At 56.3% G+C, this 14,649-nt stretch overlaps 1 protein-coding gene across 1 annotated transcript in view; it reads right to left on the bottom strand.

Annotated features, from left to right (window-relative positions):
* CACNG3 (calcium voltage-gated channel auxiliary subunit gamma 3) overlaps positions 1-14,649 on the bottom strand; it is a 34,335-nt gene that overhangs the window by 4,202 nt on the left and 15,484 nt on the right. The window contains exon 2 of the mRNA XM_068147406.1: positions 843-926. Within this exon, the coding sequence (XP_068003507.1) occupies positions 843-926 (84 nt within the window). The remainder of the gene's footprint in view (positions 1-842; positions 927-14,649) is intronic.

The following is a 14,649-nucleotide window of genomic DNA, read 5'->3' as shown; positions in this document are numbered from 1 at the left end:
GGTCCCCAGAGCATCAGAGCTGCTTCCAAAGTTAAGAACTGACCATCCTACACCTCAGGCTTGAGCAAGCTGGGCTGGTGGAAGGTCCCTGCCCATGGGAAGGGGTTGGACCTAGATGATCTTTAAGGTCCCTTCCAACCCAAACCAGTCTGTGGTTCTATGGATTCAACAGAAAGCCATTTTCTGACACAGAGGAGGAACATTATCAAATTTACCCAGGAGACCAAGACCCTGAGCCCACCAGATGTGATGCCACAACCCCATGCTGGGTTCCATTCCCAGCGGGGTTCACCTCTGTATGCTCAGGTGCCCCTGATGGAGCTCTGCACAAAGAAGAGGCTTTTCTCCATGGCCTGTCAGATTTCAGCTTCCAAAATGACAGCCAAGAAGAATTAGTCCAGCAAATCACTGCCTGCTGCACCCAAAACACCCTGTGCCTGCCTGAGGCTCTCAGCCCTCCCTCCAGCAGGGCCTTGATTCCCAGCACAGAGCAGGGAGCAGCCCCATTAAAATGCCATGCTGGGGGCTCTAAAATAGACTCTGTGTGTTAAATGTGGGAGGGGGTGGGAGAAGAACTTCAACACTCATCTCCTGAAACTGCAAACCCACTCCAGTACAGACGTTCCCCTCTCACCCCAGCACATCAGCTGCTGGGATGAGCCATGGGGACGGCGAGCGCCACTGACGCCGTTAGGGCAGCGGGATGCGGCCACGCTCAGGTAACCCAGAGGGTCAGCACTGCTGTGCTGGGAGCTTGGGGAGCTGTGCCCCCAGTTTGGTGCTGGAGGAGAGGGTGTGGGGGGGACAGGCAGCTGTGCCATGCTGCAGGCAGGCAGACTCACGGAGGAGGTACTCAGCTGTGTCCTGCTCGTAATCCGCATCCTCGGGGAAGTGGTCGATTTTCTTGCACACTCCTCGGAAGGTTCCTGGGGAGACACAAACCAGGAAGCCTTGGAATCAGGGAACTGTTTGAGAGCATTGAGTCGAACCATCATCCCAACACCACCACGGCCACTGAACCATGTCCCCAGGTGCCATGGCCACACATTTCTGGAACCCCACCAGGGATGGGGACTCCACCCTGGGCAGCCTGTTCCAGTCCCTGACCACTCTTGCAGCAAAGACAATTTTCCTCATCTCCAACCTAACCCTCCCCTGGCACCATTCCAGACCACTTCCTCTCCTTCTATCACCTGATACCAGGGAGAAGAGACCTAACCCTAACCCATCACCTCCCTGTTCCAGTTCCTAACTACTCCTGCAGCAAAAGAATGTCTCCTAATCTCCTGTCATGGATTTGTTGTGGCAGGAGCTGTCAGGGCTGGCACAGCACCTTCCAAGATGGGATTTTGGTGGTGCAGATTAGTTCCCAAAAGGTGAGCTCCTTCCAAAAGTTTCTGGCCCTCTTATCCTTTCCTGCCATTTCTGAGCCTGGTGTCATGCCTGAGATACAAGCAGAGACCAAAGGAGGTAGGAAGTCCCCCAGAAGCTCTGTCTGTGCTCTGTTCCCAACCTGCCTTCACGCATCCCTACAGCGCACCCAGCAACGGCCACGGACGAGCACCCAGTGCCGCGGGTGGGCAACACAGTTGAGCTTGGCGTGGGCAGGAGTGCCACCTGCACCACAGCATGGTCCCACCAGGATCTCCCAGCCCTCTGCATGTGCCTCCTTTTGCTGCCTGCTCGTGGGCCCCCACAGCACGACTCGGGAGCGGGGGCGAGAGCAGCCCTGCCGCAGTGGGCGCCGGCAGCGCCGCCTGGAAGGCCTGCAGAAAAAGGCAGATGCTCTGGCATCTGCTGGCCTCCCACTTAGCACTGGGGGGAAAAAAAGGCTTTTTCTGTGAGGTTTCTTTTCCGTTCCTCCTGCCTCTGAAGCAAAACAAATGCATTTCACTGTTAAACGCCAGCCTCTTTGCTTTGGCTTCTCCTCGCCGCGCGCTTGGCTCAGCTCCTCTGCCGAAGCCCTGCAGCGGTGCTGTGAGAGGAGCAAGCCAGGGGCGAGCACAGGTTATGTCCTGGGGACTCAGTTACGTGCTGCAAGATGTGGAGACAAGGTGGGAATGGGGCAGAAGAGCCGTGGTCACGGCAGGGGAGAGCCACATGGCTCAGACGTGAGCATGGACCGTCCTGGGGGAGGGGCTGGCTGTGAACAGGCTCTGGCCGCCTCTGCTCCTCCAGCCAGCAGCCTGGTCCCTGGGCTGCTGCTGAGAGAAATTAAAGGCATTAAAAACCAATATCAAAATCTTGGCTATGCTCATTGCACTGAGAGCACCACAGGATTGTTTGGGTTGGAAAAGTCCTCTAAGATCATTGAGTCCAACCATCAACCCAGCACTGCCATGGCCACTAAACCATGTACCCAGGTGCCATGGCCACAGGTTTCTGGAACCACTCCAGGGATGGGGACTCCACCACCTCCCTGGGCAGCCTGTCCCAATCCCTGACCACTCTTGCAGCAGAGAAATTTTTCCTCATCTCCAACCTAAACCTCCCCTGGCACAATTTCAGGCCATTTCCTCTCCTTCTATCGATACCAGGGAGAAGAAACCTAACCCATCACCTCCCTGGGCAGCCTGTTCCAGTCCCTAACTACTCCTGCAGCAAAGGAATGTCTCCTCATCTCCTGTCACAGATTTGTTGTGACTGATGCAGCCTGCCAGCTCCTGTGGGCACTGTGAGCTGCTCCTGGTGGCAGCATGCCAGGACACCCAGCACCATGCTCCACATCTGCTGGGGGCAGCTCAGAGCTCAGCTAGTGCCATGGGGCTGGATAGGAACACAGCTCCTCGGGGCAGCTGCTTCTGCCTGCAGCATTCACAGGGGGCCCTTCTTCAATGCAAGCAGCAAATGCCAGGGCAGGAGCAGGAGCAGAGCCTCCTTGCTGGTGCCAACCAACACTTGGTGTTATCATGGGGAAACTGAGGCACAGAGCAGGACTGCTCCAGAGTGGGAAGCAGAGGTGTTAACAATTCTCACAGCATCGCCCCATAGGACATGACACCAGTGCTGGAGAACATGGTCAGGTCATGCTGGCTCTGGCTCTGGCTCTTCTCCTGTGGGATAAGAAGGGATGTGCCACCAGGGGACAAGGCTCCAGGCAAGAGAAGCCAACGTGCCTGGTGTCCCACTGCCAGCCTATGCTCTGGCTACAGGCTTGGGGGAGCTAAGCATCGTGACAGGCATCAATTAAAGCCTGGAGATGAAGCTCTGGAGGTGGGAAGCTGTCATCTGAGCAGGAGACATGGCACTGAGGGAGAACCGCCTGCTGCCAGCGCCTGGGGAGCTGCGGGCAAAGGGGAGGCTGAAAACAGGCCCCAGGAATGGGGCTGGGGAGGCACCAGGCACCTGAGGATGGCAGGAGCACAGCAGCTGCATGGCACAGTCCCCATTCTCCTCCTCCTCTCAGCTTTTGGATTTCCACCTCCCTTCTCCAACCTTCTGCTTGTCCCTATCAACACGCCCCCCAGATCTGCCCCCCAACATTCATCCCTTTGCTCTCCAGCCATCAGGCAGTGGCACCAGCCAGTGGAGCCATGACAACCTGCAGCATCCCAAAGCTACCCCCTGAAGGATCCAGAAGGTTGTACAGAGCCAGCACGTGCCTGCATGCACCTAGTCCTCCTGGACACATCTCCAGTGTCACCCCAAGGGGGGTGGGACAGCACTGAGGGTTCCATCTCCAGCTGGTCCCTCAACATCTTGGTCCTTTCTCTGCATCACAGCCCCAGCCTGCTCTGGTGGGGCAGATCTTCCCTCCTCTGCTGTTAACAGCTGCATAGCCAGAGATTCCCATGCAGGACCCACAGGAGCTTCTCCAGCAGCACCATGACAGCACAGGAACATCTTCCTTTGCAGCAGCCTGCCTGCTAAGACCATGGGGCCAGAGCTCATTGTCTGGTTAATGAAAGGAAACTTCCCCTTGATGCCACCTGGGAGCAGAGCCTGGAGCTTGAGGCAGCCCATCAGCACAGCCTGCATGTCAGGATGCTAATTTCCTTGGGTCTGATCTCACTGAAGTTCTCAGAGGCTCCTTATGCTGCTGAGCCTCCACCAAAACCCAGGGCAGGGCCAGCACCCTCTGCAGCTGGACAAGCCAGCACCCCTAAGGGCCTCATGTCTGGCATACAATGCCTAAGGTAAATCTGAGAGCGTGGAGGGCAAGGACAAGCCTTGGAGCAGGAGGCAGCTGCAAGCACAGGGGTGCTCTGTTTGGATGCAGACACTCCATGCCCATGCAGGGCTGGGGTGCAGAGCTGAGCTGGGCTGTGATGATCGTCGATCCATCCATCCATCCATCCATCCATCAGGATCTCACACAGCCATGTTGCATCTGCTCTGCCCCAACAGTATCCATAATCCCTCTCCTCCCCTCAGCCTCACCTGTCCCACCCAAAGGCCTCCTTTGCAGCAGGAATGAGACAAAACTGAACAATAATATAACAAAAGGGGGAATCCCCCCCCCCCCCCCCCCCCCCCCCCGAGTGATTTTCCTTAGGCAGGGCAGAGCCCTTGCTCAGAGTTGCTGTTGCAATACCAACTCCCTCCCCACTGCCCATGGCAGCCCGGTAGGCATGGCCAAGGCAGAAGCAGTCCTGGCATCACCAACGCCTGCAGAGGGCACCGGGTCCCTATAGGCAGAAGAGCCCCAGCTGCTTGGTGCCAGGGGATGTGGGCAGCAGCAGCACTGGGTTCCTGCCATGCTGCTCTCTCTCCAGCCCTTCGCCTGGCACTGTGCAGGGGGTTTAACCAGATCTGCCCCCCCGGCCCCCCAAGGCCAGGGGAGCCCCATCCCGAGCTGGGACAGGCAGGGCAGCAGCAGCTCTGCCGCACCCATTCCAGGCTCTGACATTTATTTTGGCTCCCTCCCTCCCTCCCTCTGTTCATTAACTGATGCTCGTTGCCATGGCGACCGCTGAGTCACCTGACACCCAACTTCCAGCCTCCAAACAAAGGCCACACCGAAGGCCCTCCCTCGTCCCCCCGACTGCTCCCTCAGCCGTGCCCCGGGCAGGACAAGGCTCTGGGGAAGGCTGGGGTGGCTGCTCCCGGCCCTGCCTGGGGGCTTGCACCCTGAGCAGCCAGGGTGCCCAGCCTCACACCCCACATGTCCCATGGCACCTCCTGAGCTACCAGTTCCTGTCCCCCTGTGACAGCAGATGCCACTTTGGGCTTTGCTCTGCTGGTGTTGCATCCCAGCCTGGGAAATGCAGCACCACACAGAATCATGGCAAGGTCTGGGCTGGAAGGGGCTTTAAAGATCATCTAGTTCCACCTCCCAGCCATGGGCATCATCAGCATGGGCAGGAGGGAAGCAGGTTTTACCTGAGCCCTCAAACCCTGCAGCCTCCCCCCACCTTTCCTTAGCAAGGCTGATGCCACATCACCTGCTCCAGGCTGCTCTGACCCCTGCCAGCACTGAGGCCACTGCTGGGAGCTGGGGCACAAGATGCCCCTGGCACCCACAGCTCCAGCTGGCTGCATGCAGGAGCCAGCTGGGGGAGACTGGGCAGGATGGGACCCACTGGGCTGCTTTCCTGCCTTGCAAGCTCAACTTATTGCTCCTGGCCCCAGCTCCTGCTCACACCTTGTCAGGGTGGCACTGTGCCACTCACCAGAGTTCTGCTGTGAGTCTTGCTGGGCACAGCACCTCGTGCTGGATGGGTTGAAGAGGGCAGGGGCTGCTGCTGGTGTTCCAGCTCCTCTCCTTAAGAAGGAGGAAGGGCAAGAGCTCCCAGCAGCTAAGAGCTTCTGGTTCCAACACATCCCAGCCTGCTCAGGGTAACTCCCCAGCTGATGACTCCTGAGCATGACTCACTGCACCTTGGTTTAATTCATCTGCTCAGCCTGGGACTGCTCCAGAGAGCAGCTCCTGCTGCTGCCATTCCCATCCCTGCTCAGCCTGGGACTGCTCCAGAGAGCAGCTCCTGCTGCTGCCATTCCCATCCCAGCTCAGCCTGGGAGTGCTCCAGAGAGCAGCTCCTGCTGCTGCCATTCCCATCCCTGCTCAGCCTGGGACTGCTCCAGAGAGCAGCTCCTGCTGCTGCCATTCCCATCCCAGCTCAGCCTGGGAGTGCTCCAGAGAGCAGCTCCTGCTGCTGCCATTCCCATCCCAGCTCAGCCTGGGACTGCTCCAGAGAGCAGCTCCTGCTGCTGCCATTCCCATCCCTGCTCAGCCTGGGAGTGCTCCAGAGAGCAGCTCCTGCTGCTGCCATTCCCATCCCTGCTCAGCTTGGGACTGCTCCAGAGAGCAGCTCCTGCTGCTGCCATTCCCATCCCTGCTCAGCCTGGGACTGCTCCAGAGAGCAGCTCCTGCTGCTGCCATTCCCATCCCAGCTCAGCCTGGGACTGCTCCAGAGAGCAGCTCCTGCTGCTGCCATTCCCATCCCAGTTCAGCCTGGGACTGCTCCAGAGAGCAGCTCCTGCTGCTGCCATTCCCATCCCTGCTCAGCATCTCTGTGCTGGAACTGGAGATTTTCTCTCCTCAGCAGCCAACTCAGCCTCTTGCTGCTCTTCCCTGCACAGAGCATTACATGGCATCTGGCAGCTCATACAGCCCCTCTCTGGAGCATTCCATGTCCCTGGCATGGGGCAGCTTCCCCCTTCTCCTTGTTCTGTACCTGCCTGGGGAAGAGAGGAGCAGCCCCTAGGGATCAGCACTTGGAAGCCCAATAAATCATCCAACATCAAATGATGCAAGTGCCTGGGTAAGACACCCCAAACCAGTTGGAAACAGGAGTCCTTGGAGCCAGCCTTGTCCTCCCCACAGGGATGCTCACAGCAGCACAGGGCCGTCTGAAGTCCTTCAAACACTCACTGTGCAGCGTGGCCCCACGCTCCCTGCCCTGTATTTAAATCTCTGCCATGCAGCTGAGCACTTGAGCAGCTCCTGACCCTGTGGGTGCAGCCCCAGCACCTTCCACACTGATCACTGAGCTGCTCCCATGCCAAGGAGCAGCTGCAAGAGCCCAGCCAGGAGCTGAACGACCCTGCAGGAAGCCTGTTCCTGCCTCTCCTGCCCTGTGTGGCAGGGTCAGTGTGAGCAACCACAGCTCTGCCATCAGTTAGGTGTCAGCTCCCTCCTCTTAAGATGCTGGAATTGAACCCTTACCCCAGCACTGCCAGGTCACCACCAAGCCACGGCCCTCAGCACCACAGCTCTGTGGCTTTGGAACCCCTCCAGGGAAGAGGACTCCACCACTGCCCTGGGCAGCCTGGGCCAGGCCTTGGCAACTCTTTCAGTGAAGAAATTTTTCCTTATGTCCAACCTAAACCTCCCCTGAGCAACTTGAGGCCATTTCCTCTTGTCCTGTTGCCTATTCCTTGGGACAAGAGATCAACTCCCACCTGGCTGCAGCCTCCTTTCAGGGAGTTGCAGAGAGCCAGAAGGAGCCTCAGGCTCCTTTTCTCCAGGCTGAACACCCCCCAGGTCCCTCAGCTGCTCCTCACCAGCCCTGTTCTCCAGACCCTTCCCCAGCTTTGTCAGCCTTCTCTGGACCTGCTCCAGCTCCTCAATGTCCTTCTTGGAGTGAGGGACCCAAAACTGAACCAAATATTCAAGGTCCATGCTCTGCACCAGTCCCAGTGAGCTTCAGCCTGATTTAATGTTCCCACCTTAATGTCAGGGCACCCCAAGTGTCCTCAGGCACTATGGGGAAGCCCTCTTCAGCTGCCAAATGCTCCAGGACATTTTCCATGTGGCCATGGCAGTGCCAGTGCTGGCAGTGCAGTGCCTGCAGGACTGGCCCTGCCCAACAGCTGCAGGCTTCCTGCAGCTGGCACAGCTCAGAGGCCCTCAGGGCTTTACTCAGAAGCCATGAACCCACAGAGCACATTCTGCTCTCACTGCTTTTGTAGACAAATCTTTGGCATGATGCCCACCCTGGGGACAAGACCCAGCCTGGAATATCCCATTCCTGGCACCTCTTCCCTTAAGGGGAAACTTTCCTGCTGTGGGGCTGCTGTGGAGCCCTGCAGCAAGCTGCCCAGAGAGGTTGTAGAGTCTCCTGTGCTGGAGAGCTTCCAACCCCACCTGGCCATTGTGATCCTGGGCAAGCTGCTGTGGGTGCCCTGCTTGAGCAGGGGGGGTGGGAGTGGATGATCTCCAGAGTCCCTTCCAACATAGTGATTCTATGATCCCCTCCCTCCCATGGTGCTGGTTCCCATCCCACACTCCATGCTCCATGCTTCCACCTCTCTCATCTCCATGGGATCAGAGAATCCAGAACCCACAGGGTACATAAGAGGAGCAGGGGCTGTGAGAGGCCCTTCCCCTGCAAGGGGCTGCCCCAGGCAGGGACACATCTGCTGCCAGCAGGGTTTGCTGGCTGCTGCTCTGCGTTGTTCCTGTTTTGATGCCTGTGCTCTGAGCTGCACTCACTGCAGAATGCAAAGGCAATTAATTGATCTGAGCTGGGGCTTCCTCCTGCAAAAGGCCTTTCCCCAGGGAGGGGGTGAGGGAAGCAGGAGTCTTGTGATGGTGGAAACAGGGCTGGGAACATCGATCCCAACCCGGAGAGCCGAAGCCTAAAGAGCTCCAGTGCCAGAGTTAACATCTCATTACTTCCCTTCCAGTGGAACAGTTTTCCAGGGGCTGCTCTGGCTGCTGCTGCTGCTCACTCTGCACACTGAGGCACTTCAATGAGACCAAAATTCCTTCCTCTCCTCGCTATGGTTGGCTTAGCCTGGAGAATCCCAGGGCAAGGTCACATTTCAGCCCTCAGCGCTCTGCAGCTGCCAGTAAATTGAAGTGAGTTATCTCCTGAGCTGTGGCTTACAGTAATGGGCTTCCTAGAGATGTCTCATCACACCCAATCCCTTTGGAGAAGTTGGAGGGGGGGGGCATTATGGTTCAAGCTCTCTCAAAATGAGAGCCACAGGTCCAGGCTGAGCTGGGGCAGGAGCTGGGGGCAGGAGCCTGCAGCACATCCCCAGAGCTGCTCAGGCTCTGCACTCCCTTGAGTAACAAGAGCAGGATACCTAAATATCTCCAAGGAATTAAAACTTCAGGGCTCATCTTTTTTTACCTCCCACCCACCTCCCAGATGCTTGGAGAGATGGAAAAAAATAAATATATAAATTCCTCTTTACTCCTTCCCCAGCTCCAGGCTCTGCAAGGGATCCTGAGGCTCTTTGCACAAGGGCCCTGTGGTGACTGCAAAGCTCCAGGGTGTCAGGTCCATGTCAGACCTAGCTGTCACCCACTGAGCCATGGCCACACACAGGCTCTGCTCAGCTGGCACTGAGCAGCAGCTCTGTCCCGTGTCCCCAGGAAGGGCTGCCGGGGTCCTGGCCGCCCTCCAGCATCTTGTTCCCCTCCCACATCGCAAAGTCTATGACACAGCAACGTCCCAAACACCACAAACAGCTTAGAACAGCATCAGGGAAAGTTGTTGGGATGGATAGGGACACCCCAGCCCCGTGGCCACCCCAGATCCACAACTCAGAGGACCCCAGCAAGCCAAGGATGCTGCCCGACACAGCTGCCCTCCCAAAGCCAGGAGACCCAGAGGCAAGAGATGAGTCCTCACCATCAAACTGCCTTGTGACCCTCCAGCCACAGGCTGCCACCACTCCACATGCACCTCTCTGCTGAAGCTCCACTGGAGAGCAGCTCAGTGAAGGCAAAGCTTTGTGGGTCAAGACCCTGCTCCATGTCACTCCCCACAGCAGATGGGTTCTGGACTCTTTACCACCAGCTAGCAGGACCAATCCTCCTCCTCAGGACTGAGTCCTCCTCCTCCTCCTCCCAGCACATCCCCATCACCCAGCAGCCCCACACCAGCTGCCCAGGGTGGTGCTGGTGGAATCTGGCTCCATCTCCACTTCACACTCTCTCCCCCTCTCTGTGGTGGCGGTTGGTGGCAGAGCAGAGTCACCTACACAGACTTGCCTTTGCTGGAGGATTTTCTTCCTGTTGGTAAAAAGAACCCCAGCAAAACAAAACAAACCCCAAAGCCCAACCAATCAAACAGAAAAAGCCTCACAACCCCCAAACAAACAGTATGTGTGGGGGGAAAACCAATTCAAATGAAATGAGTGCAGGGGGAGGAGGAAGAGGAGGCGGCAGAGGTGAGCTCTGTGATGCTGGCTGGACACAGAGGCCACACAAATTCATGGTGGAACACATACCACAGTCCAAGAACCCAGCCCCCTGAGCATCCCCAGCACCCAGCTGCCTGTGATGGGCATCCTCACAGGGGACCCTGTGATAGGACAAGGGGCAATGGATACAAACTACAGCACAGGAGGTTCCACCTCAACATCAGAGGGTGCCCAGGAGGGTGCCAGGGGCCACAGCCCCCATCCCCAGCTCCCATGGGGAACCAACTCTTGTGTCAACATGCTGGGACCAAACCCCATCCTAGGGCTCTGCTGCTGTCCCCATTCCCCACCCATCTTCGTGTGTACCCAGTGTGGATGTGTGCTCAGGCTCACTGGAGGGGCAGGAGGCACACCACCATTTGGTTTAGAAGAGGAACATTTCAGCCCTGCAGAGCTGCTCACTGAGCAATGGACCACAGGAACCTGTGGAAGGAGGGGAGAGGCTCTGCTCAGTTGCACCCTGTGATAGGACAAGGGGCAACGTGAGGAGGAACTTCCTCACTGTGAGGGTCCCAGAGCACTGGAGGAGGCTGCCCAGAGGGGTTGTGGAGTCTCCTTCTCTGGAGACTTTCAAGCCCCATCTGGATGTGTTCCTGTGTGACCTGTGCTGGGTTCTATGGTCCTGCCCTGGCAGGGGGGTTGGACTTGATGACCTTGGGAGGTCCCTTCCAACTTCTAACATCCTGTGAGCCTGTGAAGCTGGCTAGTGTTGGGCACTGGGGCTGTGGCTTCAGAACAGCCAACCCCATAGGGCATACTGATGATCCTTTCACAGAATCAACCAGGTTGGAAAAGACCTTTGAGACCATCAAGTCCAACCTATCACCCAACACCATCCCTCTGGCCCAAACCCTTGGGAGGCCCCTTCCAACCCCTGACATTCAGGGTGGTCAAGGGCACACACAGCCCTGGGAGTTTGAGGTGCCAGCGATGGGTGGGTGTCACCAAGTCTTTCCCTCCCTCAGCACTGCTAAAAGGGAAGGGGGGGGGGGGGGGGGGAAGGGGGGAAGGGGGGAAAATACACCCAAAAAACCAACACCCAACTAATAAAAAGGTAAAAAAAAAATAATCTCTGGATTTTGACAGTGACTCATCATCTCCCATTCTGGAATCTGTGGGGTTGGTGCAACCTACACAAGGCAGCTCAGAAAGGCAAAACAATTCTGAATAATAGGGGAGGTGGGGGGGGGGAAGTAAAGTTTGAAGAGGAGAGAGGTAATTTCCAGCACTTGGCTTCAAGGGCTCAGCTTTGGTTTGCCTCTTTATTAAAGCAAGCCAGGGAAGGCAGTGGAGCTGCTTTCCAGGGGCTCTCCCCTTCCCCTCCTCTCCTCTCCTCCCCTGCCTTCCTTCCTTCCCTCCCTCCCTCTCCTTCCTCATCGGTGGAGCTCATGGCAGGGGAACACCCAACTGCAAGCCCAGCTCCTGGGAAAATGCCAGGCTCTTCCAGCTGGCCAGGATGGGATGGGATGGGGAGGAGCAGGGGGAGGGGAGGGTGGTGTCTTCCTAGGGGGAAGACAAGATGCTGCTGATCTCCTCCACGGCATGGGGACAGTGATGGGCAGTGGCCACGCACGTGGCCACTGCCCATCACTGTCCCCATGCCGTGGAGGAGATCAGCAGCATGTTGTCTTCCCTGCTGGGAGCTCTGGGATGGGGCTGGGAGGCCTTGCACCTCCTTGGGTCTGAGGCAACTGCTCCATGTTTTCTCTTTTAAGGGTGGGTGAAGATTGATTGCTGTTTCCAGAGGTAATTGGCATTCCCCTGCCAGCGAGAGGAAGGCTGCAGCAGCCCAGCTCAGCCTCAGCAAACCATGTGCTCGAAATTAATGAGCTTCACTGGCTGAGTTGATCCATTCAAATGAAGGCAATTCTACTCACTTTAATAAAGAGAGAGATAACAAGACAGCCTGCTGCTTGTTTGGCTGCTTGTGGGCATCAGTGGCCAAAGGAGGAGCCCGGGCTGAGCATCCCTCTGCCCCAGGGCTGGGACCTCCCCTGCACAGGCAGAGCCAGGATAGGATCCTGCTCATTAAAGGATCTCTCCTTTAATAAACAGTTTGGATTCACTTAGAATCATAGAATTACTCTGGTTGGAACAGCCTTCTAAGCTCACTGAGTCCAACCATCAACCCAAGAACCACTGTGGCCATCAAACCATGTCCCAAAGCGCCATGGCCACCTGAGAGCTGACAGGAGCTTCTGGGAAGGATTTTGCCTCCCAGCCTCCCCTCCAGCTCTCAGTAACAGGGGCAGCCAGCTCAGCTCCAGAAGGTTCCAGGGTCACAAAGCCTCCTGCTAGCAGGACATGGCAATGTGGGCCTGTCCCCTGCCTGCCCCCACAGCCCAGAGCAGCTGGAGATGGATTTGAGAGTAAAGATTTTATTATTGCTTTTTATGCCCTCAGCAAATTGTCCTCTGAGAGCATTTCTGCCTGCCCTGCAATGGCTCCACTTTAAATGTGCTGAAATCCCTGCCCTTTGCTGTTTCTTGTGTTTGGACACAACTCCGTCAGCAACACAGCAAAGATGAGGTCTTGTTCTCCCCTTTGCTTTTTCATGATATCTTTTTGATGTCCTCTTCACTGCTGCAGCATCTCCACCATGCCTGCAGCACTCCATTACCCTTCTCTGGTCACTGAACAACCTCATAGATCAGAGCTGGGACACAGGACTAAACCCAGGACTTGTGTCCCTTGTCTGGCTTCTGAGTAGCTCCTCCCAAAAAGCAACAGAGCATCTACAGACTCCATTTCTATGCCATTTTTGTTCTCCAAGGCTAGAGCTCGCTGCTTGCTCAGTGATGGTCTCCCCAGCACTGGTGGAGCAACTTCATAGGATCATAGCCTTGTTAGGTTTGGAAGGGACCTCAAGGCTCAGCCAGTTCCAACCCCCTGCCATGGGCAGGGACACCTCACACTACAGCAGGTTGCTCACAGCCACACCCAGCCTGGCCTTAAAAACCTCCAGGGATGAGACTTCCATCACCTCCCTGGGCAACCTGTGCCAGGCTCTCACCACCCTCATGGGGAAGAACTTCTTCCTAACATCCAATCTGAATCTACCCATCTCTGGTTTTGTTCCATCCACCCCCAGTCCTATCACTCCCTGACACCCTCAAAAGTCCCTCCCCAGCTTTCTTGTAGCCCCCTTCAGATACTGGAAGACCACAAGAAGGTCTCCTCAGAGCCTTCTCTTCTCCAGACTGAACAGCCCCAACTGCCTCAATCTGTCCTCATAGGGGAGGTATTAAACTGGCAGAAAAAGAAGAGCAGGAAACCAGGAGCCAAACAAGTCCTCTTCAGCACAACATCAGGATGGTGACAGCAAGACTCACAGAGAAAGCAAAAGAGCAGCAGTTCAGAAGCTTGTGGATTCCAGCACAAGTTAGGAGAAGGAACAGAAGGATCCAGAAGGACCCACCTGGAGTGAGTTTAATCCACACATCCCTACAGCCAGAATGATGAAAAATGATGATAAAACCTACCCAGAAGGGACCAGGTGGAAACAGCAAAGGGTCAGGGTGTTAAGAAATAAGGCATTAGGAACAATTTCTCTACTGGAATTGTGGTTAGGCACTGGAACAGGCTGCCCAGGGAGGTGGTGGAGTCCCCATCCCTGGAGGTGTTCAGGAAACCTGTGGCCATGGCACTTGGGGAGATGGTTTAGTGGCCATGGTGGTGTTGGGTTGATGGCTGGGCTCAGTCTTGGAGGCCTTTTCCAACCCAAACCACTCTATGATTCTGAGAGTGCAATAACTTGGGATCTCACAGACTTGTCAAGCGTCATCCAGGTCTCACCCCCCATGCCATGGGCAGGGACACCTCACACTACAGCAGGTTGTCCAAATCCAACCTGACCTTAAATACTTCCAGGGATGAGGCTTCCACCACCTCTTTGGGCAACCTGTTCCAGTGCCTCACCACCCTCATGGGGAAGAACTTCTTCCTAACAACTAATCTAAATCTCCCCTCCTCTAGCTTGGATCCATTCCCCCTCATCCTACCACTACCCAACACCCCAGTTGAACAAGTCACCAGTAACTCACACAAAGTCAATCTGTAGGTACAGGCAGCTCTGGTGTCCCCTCCATACTCCAAGCTGTGGCCAGGGACTGCCCCAGCCCTTGGCTCTGCTGAGGAGGAGCGAGAGCTGTGTTCTGAGGGGCGGTTTCGCTTCACACCAGTATTACAAAGGCCTCTGAATTGCTAAAAACCTATAAATGCCAATTTCCCAGCTCTGAAGCGTGGCTCCCAGCGCAGGGAGAGCTATTTTAGACTCTGTGTTGACAGCTGAAGGGGAATGGATCACAGCATTAAGAACTAGTCGCTGCTCAAGCCCGAGCAATCACGACTTGATTACGCTTCTCATGGGCAAACAGAGGCCAGCCCACGGCACCCCTGCTTCCAAAGGTTAATTCACAGAGCAGGAAACAATGATGAGCCAAATCAGTTAGGAGAAGGGATTTAAGCATCAAAAGCATTGGCTGAATAGAAGAATGATTCGAGTGGTTTTATCCCCAGCCTCATCCCTGCGCCGGGGAGCTTGCAGCA

This window comes from Melanerpes formicivorus, unplaced genomic scaffold, assembly GCF_026170545.1.
Source record: "Melanerpes formicivorus ecotype bairdi unplaced genomic scaffold, bMelFor1.0.p_v2 SCAF_14, whole genome shotgun sequence".
Classification (NCBI taxonomy): Eukaryota; Metazoa; Chordata; class Aves; order Piciformes; family Picidae; genus Melanerpes; species Melanerpes formicivorus.
Note: the sequence above shows the minus strand (reverse complement) of the source record. Positions and strands in the feature narration are given on the sequence as shown.